The sequence below is a fragment of the Rhinoderma darwinii genome, chromosome 5 (assembly GCF_050947455.1).
Source record: "Rhinoderma darwinii isolate aRhiDar2 chromosome 5, aRhiDar2.hap1, whole genome shotgun sequence".
NCBI classification, from domain to species: Eukaryota; Metazoa; Chordata; class Amphibia; order Anura; family Rhinodermatidae; genus Rhinoderma; species Rhinoderma darwinii.
In genome coordinates, this window is record NC_134691.1 from 159,172,224 (window position 1) to 159,186,982 (window position 14,759).

General features: G+C 43.6%; 1 protein-coding gene across 1 annotated transcript in view; it reads right to left on the reverse strand.

Moving 5' to 3' along the window:
- RIPK1 (receptor interacting serine/threonine kinase 1) overlaps positions 1-14,759 on the reverse strand; it is a 108,620-nt gene that overhangs the window by 21,712 nt on the left and 72,149 nt on the right. Inside the window, exon 7 of the mRNA XM_075828468.1 lies at positions 6,293-6,369. Coding sequence (XP_075684583.1) covers positions 6,293-6,369 — 77 coding nt within the window. The remainder of the gene's footprint in view (positions 1-6,292; positions 6,370-14,759) is intronic.

A 14,759-nucleotide genomic window follows, 5' to 3' on the forward strand; every position in this document is an offset into this window, starting at 1 on the left:
GTTCCCGATGCACACTGTCGGCGACAGTGTGCATCGGGAACTTAGAGATCAGCTGTCCCCGACAGCTGACACTCTCCAGTGTTGCCGATCAGCGGCTCATCGCCGCTGATTTCGGCAATTAACCCGTTACATGCGGGGCTCGATTGCGATCTCCGCATGTAGCGGGTTTGTAGCGCATCAGCAGCCCCCATGCAATCGTGGGAGCTTCTGATGCTTGTGATGGCACCCGGGGGCCAGACAACGGCCCCCAGGTCTGCCATGTATGTCAGCCTATGAGGATCAGCCTATGTTGATCCTCGTAGACCAACTGTCAGAGTGACTGTGACGTCACACTGACAGTTGGAATACTTTACACTACCTAGGTAGTGTAATGTATTCTAGCAGCGATCAGAGCTGCAGGTCAAAAAAAGAAAGTGTAAAAAGTAAAAGAAAAGTTAATAAACAAAAATATAAAGTGTAAAAAGTAAAAAAAAGTTAATAAAAATGTTTTATAAAAGTGTAAAAATAAAAGGTTTTGTTTTCCTATAATAAGTCATTTATTATAGGGAAAAAATGAAAACGTTAAAAAAAAAGTACACATATTTTGTATCGCCGCGTTCGTAACGACCCAATCTATGAAACTATAATGTTAATTTTTCCGCACGGTGAACGCCGCAAACAAAATAAACGGAAAACTGTCAGCATCGCTATTTTTTGGTCACCACCCCTCCCAAGATATAGAATAAAAAGTGATCAAAAAGTCGCATTTACCCCAAAATGGTACCAATAAAAACTACAACCCGTCCCGCAAAAAACAAGACCTCCCACAGCTTTTTTGACGAAAAAATAAAAAAGTTACGGCTCAGAATAGTGTGTCCCAGAAAATATATTATTTTATAGAAACTTAATTTTATTGTGCAAACGCTGCAAAACTTAAAAAAAACTATACACATATGGTATCGGCGTAATGGTACCGACCGGCAGAATAAATTAAAACGTAATTTATTGCGCACGGTGAACGCTGTAATAAATAAAGAATTTAAAGCGCCAAAATCGCTGTTTTTTGGTCACCCTAGCTCTAAAAAAGATCCTGAGGGGCCAAAATGCTCACTATACCACTAGAAAAATTCCTTGAGGGGTGTAGATTCCAAAATGGGGTCACTTTTGGCGGGTTTCCACTGTTTTGGTCCCTCCGGGGCGTTGCAAACCCGACATGGCACTGAAAACCAATCCAGCAAAATCTGCACTCCAAAATCCAAAAGGCGCTCCCTCCCTTCTGAGCCCTGCTGTGGGTCCAAACATCAGTTTACGACCACATATGGGGTATTGCCGTAATCGGGAGAAATTGCTTTACAAATTTTGGGGTGCTTTTTCTCCTTTATTCCTTGTAAAAATGAAAAAATTCTATGTTTCCACAGAAAAATAGGTGATTTTCATCTTCACAGACTAATTCCACTAAATTCTGCAAAAAAACTGTGGGGTCAATATGCTATCTATACCCCTAGAAAAATGCCTTGAGGGGTGTAGTTTCCAAAATGGGGTCACTTTGGAGGGGTTTCGGCTGTTTAGGTACCACAAGACCGCCTCAAACCTGACATGGTGCCTAAAATATATTCCTAAAAAAAGGAGGCCCCGAAATCCACTAGCTGCTCCTTTGCTTCTGAGGCCTGTGTTTCAGTCCATTAGGACACTAGGGCCACATGTTGGATATTTCTAAAATCTGCAGAATCTGGGCAATAAATATTGAGTTGCGTTTCCCTGGTAAATCCTTCTGTGTTACAGATTTTTTTTTATTACAAATGAATTTCGGCAAAAAAAATGACATTTGTAAATTTCACCTCTACTTTGCCTTAATTCCTGTGAAACGCCTAAAGGGTTAAAATATTTTCTGAATGTGGTTTTGAATACCTTGAGGGGCGCAGTTTTCAAAATGGGGTGATTTATGGGGACTTTCTAATATATAAGTCCCTCAAAGCCACTTCAGAACTGAACTGGTCCCTGAAAAAATAGCCTTTTGAAATTTTATTGAAAATATGAGAAATTGCTGCTAAAGTTCTAAGCCTCGTAAAGTCCTAGAAAAATAAAAGTACGTGAAAAAAAATGATGCAAACATAAAGTAGACATATAGGGGATGTTAACTAGTAACTATTATGTGTGGTATTACTATCTGTTTCACAAGCAAATACATTTAAATTTAGAAAAATGCTAATTTTTGCAAATTTTTGCTAAAATTTGAAGTTTTTCACAAATAAATATTGAATTTATCGACCACATTTTTTCACTAACATAAAGTACAATATGTCACGAGAAAACAATCTCAGAATCGCTTGGATAGGTAAAAGCATTCCGGAGTTATTACCACATAAAGTGACACATGTCAGATTTGAAAAAATAGGCTGTGTCCACAAGGCCAAAACAGGCTGTGTCCTAAAGGGGTTAAATAAAAAGCACTGCTGTCACCTACATTATAGCGCCCATCTCCTTATGTAGGAGATAGGCCACTTATAATATGGTGACAGAGCCTCTTTAAGCTAAAAGAGCATTTGTGAGGTCAGGCAGGTCTGTCTTGCAATTGGCATTCGAGTTCATCCCAAATGTGTTTGATGAGATTGAGGTCAAAGCTCTGAGCAGGCCACTTGAGTCCACATTTAGCTTGTCAAACTATGTCTTTATGGACCTTGCTTTGTGCACAGGGGCACAGTCAAGCTGGAACAGGAGAGTGCCCTCACCAAACTGTTCCCACAAAGTTGGAAGCATACAATTGTCCAAAATATTTTTGTATGCTGTAGCATTAATATTATCCTTCACTTAAAATAAGGGGCCTAGCCTAAACCCTGAAAAATAGCTCAATTGTCCCTTCTCAAGGGTTATTCCTAGGTTATGTCATCACTTTATGATCAATGGGGGTCCGACCTCTGTGACCCCTACCAATCCTGAAAATTAAGGGGTTGCAGCTCGGATTAAGCGCTGCATCCCCTTCTAAGTTTTACCTGCACAGTGGCGCTCACAGCCAACCGGCTGTACAGGGAACGGCAGCTGTCCCATTCACTTGAATGGGGCCGGAGAAAAGCAAGAATAGCAGTCCCTTTCATTAGCAGGATCCGCAGAGGTCCTAGAAGTCAGATTCCACCGATCACAAAGTGATGGCATGTCCTAGCGTATTGCCGTCACTTTATAAGATGGGAGTAGACCTTTAATAAGGAAACCGTAAACGCATTCTGCTAAGACAATTACTAGTCTCGGTTAACAACGAAAAAACATTTAGGTCCTCAAACCCCATCAAAGCAAAATCTTTTCATTTTAAGTTATGGAAATTTTCAAACATGCTGCAATATCTCCTTGTGCAATACTAAGTGCTCCCAATCTTTCAAAGAGCTTTTTATCTCCACCTACATGGGCTAATTCTGTACTGTCAGATCCAGCTGTAGACCAGAGGATTCGGCAAACAAGTCTGTGCATATGATATTGCTGTGAGCATGAGACCCATCTAAAACGACCTTCATTATTTGGACTATGGCTAATAATAGTCATGCATGACCTAATTTACAGCCATTGATCACATTTTAGTTTGATTTTTAATTATGATTAAACTGGAATTTAAACAATGTTGGTAGTCATGTTTACAATTTTAGCATTATAAATATATTGAATTCACACTACGGTTTACATAGTGTTATGAGCAGCAGGTCTAATCCTGCACGCTCAAAATCTCCTAGCTATTGAGCAGTAGATGGGGCAGCTGCTGAGGCAACTGCTTCAGAGTTGATTCATCAGTGTAGGTTAGGTGACAACACTGATGCGAGCCTGTGACTCGTTTGGTGTTAGTGACCTGATTGGACTGCCTCTCCTTAAAAATCCTTGGCCTCAGATCGATGTGGGAGCTGGGGCTATACTGTTGGAAGAGAATGCTGATGATTACAAGTTACACCAAAGCGCCTTCTTTTCCAGAAAATTTTCTGCAGCTGAGTTAAACAGTGATGTGGACAATTGTGAGCTGTTGGATATTACATCCCCTCTCTATAGACTTCTATGGGCAGCTGTAACCTGTTCTTTCAGTGAAGCAGTGAATCTGCCTCCTCTCTGCTCTAGGGATTCTATTAGAAAATTTGAGTAAGTGAACAGTTAAGTAGTCATGGGAGGGAAAGGAGTGTAATAAGTTTATTTTTTGTTGGAATTGCCCTAAAGTATGAGAACTCCCAGAACCTTTCAATGTTCCAACATTAAACCTGTGTCTTCTTTCAGGAAGTCTATTCTTAGACTAGAGGAGAGATCCTGGGTATCAGCTGGAAACATCCATTCTGAAAAATTCATTAGAGCCTTTCATGTTGCTAATTCAGAAGAAAACCCAGTGTTAAAGTTTCAAGCCTAACCTGAAGAGTGGTACTGTTACGAGAAGCATGTCTATTTCTGCAAGCTTGTCATCTCTCAGCTATTAAACAGTAGCAGGGGGCAGTTGCTCAGGCAACTGCTGCAAAGCTGATTCATCAGTGTGGTCAAAAGCTAGTGACTCGTTCAGAGAGAGACACCTGATTGGTCTGCCTCTCCGTAAGAATCTCTGGTGTCAGATCTAGGGTGTTAGTTATAGTACTTGCTATGTGTGTTTGCCATGTGCTAGTCGGATCATTTATTACAGTTTAGTGTGCTTTTCCAGTATTTCCTCAGTCCGTATTTGCTTCTGTCTCTAGTCCTGTTAGTTGGTTAGTTTTATTGTTTTCTTTCCTGCTTGCCTGGTTTCTTTGAGTTTGGGATCGGATTGTGCTGTTTTTATTGCTTCTGGTTCCCAGTGCCTACCTGGGGCTGTGGTAGGGACAGTATCTTCAGTTTAGGGATTCCATTGGGGACAGCGAGGATTAGTGGTTTGTGTAGTCAGGATTAGATAGTAGGAGTAATCCAGGGATAGATATAGGTCAAGTTAGTTAGGGTTAGTTTTTTTTTTATCATCACCCATTTGTTCCCATCAGCCATCTAACATCATCTTGTTCCATCCTGCCTTCAATTGGCAAGTCCCTATCCCTTGTATTCCTGTTGTCTATCAGTATTGTTGTACGTGTTCCATAATTCCCTTTGACTGTCCAGTTGGTTCACAAGTCGTCCCTACAGTAGTGTTGGGATTGCTAGATGTGCAGTCTTGTGGCCTGCCGGCGTTGTTACACATAGATGCAAATAAAAGCATATGACACAGCCTGGACTAGCGACTATTGTCCATATTGTTCTACTGGCTGCGAAGCACTGTAGTTTGAAACGATGGATATATGTACAACCGCCTACTAAGAGGACCAAAGCCAAGCATACAAACATATTAAGCTTTTCTTTCAATTTTGTGGATTCTACATAGGTGGGTCATGTCCGATGAGAGGTGGGATCTGGAATCCCATTTTCGATATTCTACCTGGTACTGCATAGAATAGTGTAGACTAGGTATTTCGGAGGTGGATATGTGTAGGTTAGCGGGTTTATTCTCCTGTTCCTAAAACACCAGGGTTGTTGTAGTTTTGTTATTAAGAGTATTATACTGTTTGTATTTCTGTTAGGCTGGGTTCACACGACCTATTTTCAGACGTAAACGAGGCGTATTATGCCTCGTTTTACGTCTGAAAATAGGGCTACAATACGTCGGCAAACATCTGCCCATTCATCTGAATGTGTTTGCCGACGTACTGTGCAGACAACCTGTCATTTACGCGTCGTCGTTTGACAGCAGTCAAACGACGACGCGTAAAAATACAGCCTCGTCAAAAGAAGTGCAGGACACTTCTTTCAGACGTAATTTGAGCCGTTCTTCATTGAACTCAATGAAGAGCAGCTCAAAATTTACGGCTGTCAGAGAAGCCTCGCAAAATGCGAGGAGGAGCAATTACGGCTGAAACGAGGCAGCTGTTTTCTCCTGAAAACAGTCTGTCATTTCAGACGTAAAAGCCTGCTGCCGTGTGCACATACCCTTATGTGAATTGCATTGACTTTGTCGTCTCCCCATGCTTTGTTGATTTGACCTGCTTTATAACTCCTGTATTAAACTGGAAATTTGAATAAAATGTTTTGAGGGAAAAAAATGTGCATGACACTAAAGATAGCATGGGAAATAGAGTGAATAAAAAATGTTTTTGAGCTTGCATTCCTCAGGACACTTTCACCCTACACAATTGTTCTACATTATCAGGGGGAAAAAAGGTCTATTAACAAGAATAGAAGGGAGACGTTGGGAGAATTTCCTTGGATTTTTTCTTTGTCCTAATTTTGATTTATCAAATAGCTCAAACTTAGATGCTGAGAGTTGTTTTCAACTATTGCATCTATCTTTCTGAAAAAGTCTTACCTTAATTGCAGCAACATCCTTTTCTACATCTTTTTCATATTTTTGAGTGTATATAGCCTTGAATGTCTTTTCACAATCTGAAACAAAATAAAATAATATGCTTATTCTCAGAGTCAGACTTAAAAAAAATCTGTAAGGCCTCATGCACATGACCGTAGCCATGTGCACGGCCGTGATTTTCGGGTCGGCCGGCAGCGGAGTGTCACCCGCAAACTGCGGGCCGTGCACATGGCCGCGGCCATTATTTTCTATGAGCCTGGACTGCAGAACATGGCCGTAACAAGACATGCCCGTTCTTTCTGCGGTCCAGGCTCCTGGGCCATGCACGGGCCGTGGAAACCACGGTCGTGTGCATGGCCCCATAAGAATGAATGGGGCCACAATTCTCCCGTGGATTTCAGGGGGAATTACGGCCGCAAAAGCACGTTCGTGTGCATGGGGCCTAAGACTTCATTCACATGTGCGTTGGAGGCTCTGTTAGGGTCCATCGTCATAGATCAAAAATGCCAGACAAAATAGTGCAGAAAGCTGCGCTATTTTGCCTGGTAAAATGACAGTCATCATGGTGGAAGCCTGACGGAACCCGTTAAAGTCAGTTCTCGATCGACAGGACTCAGGAGTGAAAGAGTACCATGCCAAATTGAGGCCTAATTTGTCGACTTACAAAGTATTGGTTTACAATTGCAGAGGCTCTTATGTAAAATAATAAAAGAAATCCCTGGGAAGTGACCCCATTTTGGAAACTACACCCCTCAAGGCATTTATTAAAGGGTTTTCCATAAATGATTGCGCTGAGAATGGTGCAAAGTAAAAACTGCAATTTTTCCCCAGATATGCCATTTCAGTGGCAAATATAACCGATCCGAAAAAGCAACATGAATCTACATACCCCAATAAAGAGCATATCGCAAGTGAGATATATATATGACTCTAAGGGTTGATTCCAGGGTGTTAAACCCAAACAGCATACTAATTGAATAAATAAGACCAATAGAAGAAACAATGAATGCTGAGAGACAATAGAATGATGAAAAAATACAAAAATACTTTATTGACATGAAATACACTGTATGATGATGATAAAAGAATCCATAAACCAACAGTAAAAACATGGATACTCGGCTGAATATATATTGAACTGCATAGAAAACGGTGCATGCAAAATATGAACTCCCTAGATGGAAAAAATTCCACTGGATGCTTACAAATATATGTATATAGTAATGAGGTACTGTAAACTGCTTAAACAGGTGAGCAAAATATATAAAAGTTTATATGCAAGGTAATGTAAACTGCATAAACCTATAAGCAGAGATCACAACATAAGCCAAATTACAATGCTGATAAAATAGTCATGGTCCACTGACCTCAGCATTCCATATATCACTATACATTCAAGTGAAACAAGCAAGTACAAGATGGAAGTGAAACAAAGTGGATTTGCATCAAAGGGATGGAAAGTCACACATACCCATTATGAATAAGCACGGTAAGTACAGCCGGGATCCTCCCCAACGCGCGTTTCGGCGCTAATGCCTTCGTCTGGGGGTGGTGTGAGGTTGAGGTCAAAGGGTCTTTATGTAGAGGTAAGCCAATGAACATGAAATAGTGCAGCTGTTATGTGTGCCGGAAAATGACAACATTCCTCCTGTGTAGTTATTGGTCGCTGTCTCAGGAGGCCGAAAAGGCCGCGCCCCCATCGACGTCAGCAGAGGCGAGCCCGAGCCGGAAGCCCGAGACCGAGTCACAATGACTCAGCCACGTGGATCAAGCCGTAGGCACGCCGCAGATGACGCAGACAGGGGCCGGACGCCGGCCGCCAATGAGAGAGCGACACAGGAGGATCGGATAGTAGCAGCACTCCTCCTGTGTAGTTATTGGTCGCTGTCTCCAGGAGGCCAGAGAAGCCGCGCCCCCATCGACGCCAGCAGAGGCGAGCCCGAGCCAGAAACCCGAGACCGAGTCAGGGTGACTCGGTCACGTGGATCAAGCCGCAGACACGCCGCAGATGACGCATACAGAGGCCGGACACTGGCCGCCAATGAGAGATCGACACAGGAGGAAGAATAAACAGCAGATGATAGGAGGAACAATGAAAAAGGTAAATATTGATATGTAAGACCCCATATAGAGACACAAAAAGTGCTTAAAAGGTGTGGAAAACATAACATATAATACCAAGCAATGATTGCAGATGGCTATATATGTATATGTAATATTATTCAAATGTGCTATATTCACCCATACATTCTCGGCATATGTTAACCATAGAAGGATCCCACAGTAGTGATATAAGTACACAAAAACTACCATAATTGAACATATATACAATAATAAAAAGAAATGTGTGTGTAAAATGAAATGAAATATAATATACTTGGATATCCGTGACAAATCATACCTAAATTAAAATAAATGTGCTGAAAGTGTATATAAAGAGTATTTGTGCAAACCAGGTACAGAAATATATGTACATACATTAATGACATTATAATACTAGAAGTATATTTAGGCATATATGTCAATTTAATATGTAAAACATAATACCACAATAGTGACATAAGAAGTGAACCTGCGTGAAAAAATATATATACTAATATATGTGTGAAAAATAAAAATACTCCTACATCATTTAATGTGTGTGTGTGTGTGTGTGTGTGTGTGTGTGTGTGTGTGTAAAATGTGTTGCGTTAAATTATAAATAAGTTATGAGGTGAATATGTGCAAAGGTATAAGTGAGACTTACAAAGTATTGGTTTACAATTGCAGAGGCTCTTATGTAAAATAATAAAAGAAATCCCTGGGAAGTGACCCCATTTTGGAAACTACACCCCTCAAGGCATTTATTAAAGGGTTTTCCATAAATGATTGCGCTGAGAATGGTGCAAAGTAAAAACTGCAATTTTTCCCCAGATATGCCATTTCAGTGGCAAATATGTTGTGCCCAGCTGTGCCACTGGAGACACACCCCAAAAATTGTTAAAAGGGTTCTCCTTGGTTTGGTGATGCCATATATGTGGATGTAATCTGCTGTTTGGGCACACTGTAGGGTTCAGAAGAGAGGGAGTGCCATTTGGCTTTTGGAGCGTGGATTTTGCTTGGTAGGAGTTTTGTTTGGAGTTCTGGTATTTTGTTTATAATGTGAGGGCATATGTAGGCTGGGCAGAGTACATCAGGGGCATAGTCAGGTGGTATAATAATGGGGTAAAAAAAACAATAAAATAATCCAAAGATATTTGTTATGCTTTGGAGCAATCCTCACTGCACAGGCCAGTGTCAAACTGATAGATGGTTTCCTTTCTTATCCCCTTTTGGTCCACACTCCGCACCTTTCATTTTGGGGAATTTTGCTGGGAAAGTGGTGTCCTGGTATAATACGGGCACCCTCGCATCCAGCAGATATGTTTGCCCCCCCCCCCCCTCCTGGTTCCCTAATTTTAGGGCCTTGATAAATCCCTGTTTGAAACGGGAGAAATGTTCCCCTCGGGCCAGCACAACTGCGTATTTTTTCTTTCCTCACTTATGGGAGCCTTAAAGGATAACTAAACATTTGACAAACTTCTGACATGTCATGTTAGAAGTTTTGATTGGTGGGGCAGACCCCCCACCAATCGCTCAAACGAAGCGTCAGAAGCGCTCGTGTGAGCGCTCAGCCGCTTCGTGTTTGTTCAGCTTTTCCCGGAAATCGATGTATCAAGAGTACGGGCTCAATAGAAAGTCTTTGAGCCCGTACTCGATACATCGGCTTTCCGGAAAAAGCCGAACAGAAACTAAGCGGCTGAGCGCTCACACAAGCGCTCCTGCCGCTTGGTTTGAGCGATTGGTGGGGGTCTCAGTGCTCAGACCCCCACCAATCAAAAGTTCTGACATGTCACTATGAGATGTCAGAAGTTTGTCAAATGTTTAGTTACACTTTAACTCATTTTATTTTTTCATAGACGTAGTGGCATGAGGGCTGTTTTTTTGCGGGACGAGCTGTAGTTTTTATTGGTACCATTTTGGGGTACATGCGACTTTTTGATCACTTTTTATCAAAAGGCAAGGCGACCAAAAACAGCAATTCTGGCATAGTTTTTTTTATATAGCGTTCACAATGTGTTATAAATTACGTTAACTTTATTCTGCGGACCAGTACGATTCCGGCAATACCAAATTTATAGCACTTTTTTATGTTTTGCAACTTCTTGCACAATAAAATGTATTTGTAAAAAGAAAGTATTTCTACTGTTGCCATCTTGCAAGAGCCATAAACGTTTTAATTTTTTCGTCCACGGAGCTGTATGAGGGCTTGTTTTTTGAGAGACGAGCTATAGTTTTTATAGGTACCATTTTTGGATTCATGCGACTTTTTGATCACATTTTATTTTTCATATTCAAAATTTTTATTGGTTTAAATACAAACAAGTACAAACAGAGTTGGAGAAGATGTGTCCCCATAAGAAAAAGAACATGAAAAATAAGGGCACAGCCCAAATAGGAGGGTGAACATCACAACATATAGGAAGCGCAAAATACGACAGCAGTCTGAGTAAGAATAATGGAAAGGAGAATTACTTAAAAAAGGAAATAAAAATACAATAATTCAGCTTTCTATAAATCCTAAAATACAGTGGCAATAGTAGCTGTGCGCAATCACAGGAAGCAAATGACCACTCAAAATTGACACAAGGAAGGAAAAGATAGAATGGGAAAGAAACAAGGGCAAAGGAGAGACAAGGGTAGTTCATGGTGAACCTGGACTCCAGTTCCGGATTATCATGGGTAAATAAGAGGAAGCAGCTATGCACCTAGCAGAGACGTGGTTTGAGCAAGCAAACCACTACGCACCTGTATGTAGTCCTCTCATAGATGGAGTCTCATGGGAAAGGATGGGTATTGTGTCTCAAGTCACTGCAGTACGGTAGGTGGAAGAAGAGAGGAACGTAAGCCATTGAGACCAAGTGTCCTTGTATCGTGTAGAATCAGCCGAGGAATGAGCCAGAAGGTGCCCAATTCGCTGTATTAAGGCAACCTCCTGAAACCAGTCATCCAACAGGGGGAGGAACTGCCGTTTTCCACATGCAGAGGATAACCGATTTGGCAGCCTGGAGGAGGTGCCTAATTAGGGAGCGTTTGTAAATGGGTACTGGAATAGGGAATATGAATAAAAAGGCCGCCTCGGGAGCAGTGACGGATCATCATTAGGGCGGTTCGGGCAGCCGCCCGGGGCCCAAGGCTCCCGGGGGGCCCATGGCCGCTCGAACCGCACGGGCCCCCTCATGCCCGGTGGCGTCGCTAGCACTGGAGGGGGCCCCGGTGCTAGCGGCAGCCACATTCATTTGTATCGGAGTCCTCAGGACTCCGATACAAATGAATATTATAGGTGGCCTGCAGCCTATAAGGCGCTGGGAAGACTCCCTGCGCTGCCCGGCATGATGAGCTACTGCATCATGCCGGTCTGCGCATGCGTCTAGCCCGGAGGATTCACATGCGTCCAGCTGGAGCGGCCTCCAAGGGGCAAGGTAAGTAAAATATATATATTTTTTTAGGTGGGGGAGCCGCTGTGTATACATTCAAGGAGGGGGAGGAGAGGGGGAGTGCTCTGTGACACTATATACAAGGGGTGGGGGAGAGTTCTCCGTTACACTATATACAAGGGGGAAGTGCTGCGTGGCCCTATATACAAGGGGGAGGGTAGCGCTGTGTGGGCCTATATACAAGGGGGAGGGGAGCGCTGTGTGGGCCTATATACAAGGGGGAGCGCTGTGTGGGTCTATATACAAGGGGGAGAGGAGTGCTGTGTGGGACTATATACAAGGGGGAGGGGAGCACTGTGTGGGTCTATATACAAGGGGGAGGGTAGCGCTGTGTGGGTCTATATACAAGGGGGAGGGGAGCACTGTGCGACTCTATATACAAGGGGGGGTTCTCCGTTACACTATATACAAGGGGGGAGTGCTGTGTGACCCTATATACAAGGGGGAGGGGAGCGCTGTGTGGCACTACATACAAAGGGGGGAGCGCTGTGTGCACTATATACAAGGGGGAGCGCTATGTGGCCCTATATCCAAGGAGGGGAGCGCTAAGTGGCCCTATATGCAAGGGGGAGTGCTGTGTGACACTATATACAAGGGGGGAGTGCTGTGTGACACTATGTACAAGGGGGAAGCGGTATGTGGCCCTATATCCAAGGAGGGGAGCACTAAGTGGCCCTATATGCAAGGGGAGCGCTGTGTGGCCCTATATACAAAGGGGGAGGGCTGTGTAGCACTATATACAAGGGGGGGCTGTGTAGCCCTTTCCACAGCGGTATGTGTGTGGCGCTATTTACAGGGGGGCTCTGTGGCGCTATTTACAAGAGGGGGAGGGCTGTGTGGTGCTCTCTACAGGAGTGCTGTATGGCGCTATCTTATCGGGGGTTGTGTGTGAAGCTCTCTACGGGGGGATGTGTGTGGTGCTAGCTATAGGGGGATGTGTGATATCTACAGGGGGCTGTATGTGGTGCTATCTATGGGGGTATGTAATATCTAGAGGGGCTGTGTGTGGCACTATGTACAGGGGGCTGTGTGTATGTGGTGTTTTACAGTGTATGGTATTATTATACTCAGGCGCGCAGTGTTTGGTGCTATTATATTTAGGGGCACAGTATGTGGCACCATGATAATTTTATTTTAGTTTATAGGTGTTGAAATGTTGGAAAAGTGAGGAGCCGAAGACATCGGAGTGGCAAATTCCGCAGAAATGGCCGGGAGAAGTCGTCATGAAGTCTGGACCGAATGAAGAAGAAAAGAGGGGAAAAAAACCTACTAGAATCTGAGACGTCGTCACCTGTGAGTGACTAGATTTATAGAGAATCTGTCACCTCTCCTGACATGTTTATTATAGGAAATCCTTGTATTTCACAAAAAGTCTTTCTGCAGTCCAGGGCTGATAGACAATTCCCCTTGTCAGGAGGATGTGTCCCAGAACAGTGTGATACTGTCAGTATGTAGGGACACAGCCCTGTGACAAGGGGAATCGTAACATCCATTTGTTAATGCTTGCCCAAAAAAGGTAGTGTTAAAAATAGTTACGGCAGGGCGGCGGTGCGGAAGGTGGGCCTAAGTTTGGGTAACAGCCTAGGGCCTATGGTTTACTTAATCCGCCACTGGGTATAGTGTTAGCGGGTTGGGGGGGTTGAATTGCGTGTGAGGGTGAAGGAGGGGGCTCAAGTTGTGTGAACAGCCAGGGACCCGTGGTACACTTAATCTGTCACTGCTTGGGAGCATTCGGGACCAAGACTCCAGTAACTTAAAAAATAATTTTAAGAACCGCCTCCCAAAAACTCTGCAAGGAGGGGCAACTCCACCAAATATGAGACATGGATCCCCCCCGTCGCCCCACAGCACCAACACGTGTCAGGTACAGATGGGTAGCATTTATGCAGGGCAGTGGGGACCCGATACCACCTAGAGATAATTTTGTAGCTAGTTTCCTGAGCTCGTATGGCTATCAAGGCTTTCTGGGAAAGGGAGAAACAACGTCTCCATTGTGCGTCAGAGAATGGATGGGAGATGAGGGGATCACTGGGAGAGGAGTAGTTTATAGAGTGTGGAGATGGTGTGTGTAGGGGACAGGGTGCAAACACATAAGCGCTCGAAGTCAGTAAGCGGCCGGTGAAGGTGAGCCTGGCACTTAGTAACACTATAGAAATGTTTTAACTGAGAGTATTCAAATATGTGACGTGGTGAAGGCATATCAGCTGGGCAGATAGTGGCTAATGGGAGTAGAGAGGAATCGGATAGGACCTGAGTGAAGTACAAAGGGTTGGTGGAAGACCTACCCGGGAAGGATAGACGTGCCTCTCCAGCAGGAAAGTTGTCAGTAATAGGGGTCAGTGGACCAAGTGGGTCAACGAGTGAGCCCCCTATTCCAGAGGACCGCAGTGCCAGAAGGGTATGGAAAACAACAAACGAGGCGGGAGTCGGTCTGTTCCTAGGTAGGGTCCATGGCCGAGTAGAAAGGGTACAAGTACAGAGTTGTTGGGCTAAACGAACCCAGAGTTTAGAGTCATGATTATGAAAAAAGTCAAGGACACGAGCATGAGTCGATGCCAGATAATAAAGACGACAGTCCTGCAGACCAACCCCACCTGCATCCCCAGAGCGAGTAAGAAATGTCCTACTCAGGCGGGGACGACCTGTTGGCCATATGAAGGATCCAAAACATTGTTGGATACGTAGCCATTAAGAGGATGGGTATAGGGATTGTCTGCAGGAGGTACAGCAATCTGGGGAGGGGTGACATTTTAATAATATTAATACGGCCAAAACAGGAGAATTCCCTTTTATGCCAAGATCTGTGCGAAATTTGGCTAGTAAAGGGGCGAAGTTATTAGTAAACAGTTGTGAGAGATCAGAGCTTAGGCGTACGCCCAAATATGTTATACCCCTAGCAGGCCAGGAGAAAGGGAAATTACTTTTGAGTAGTGATAGTGTCGAGGGCGGAA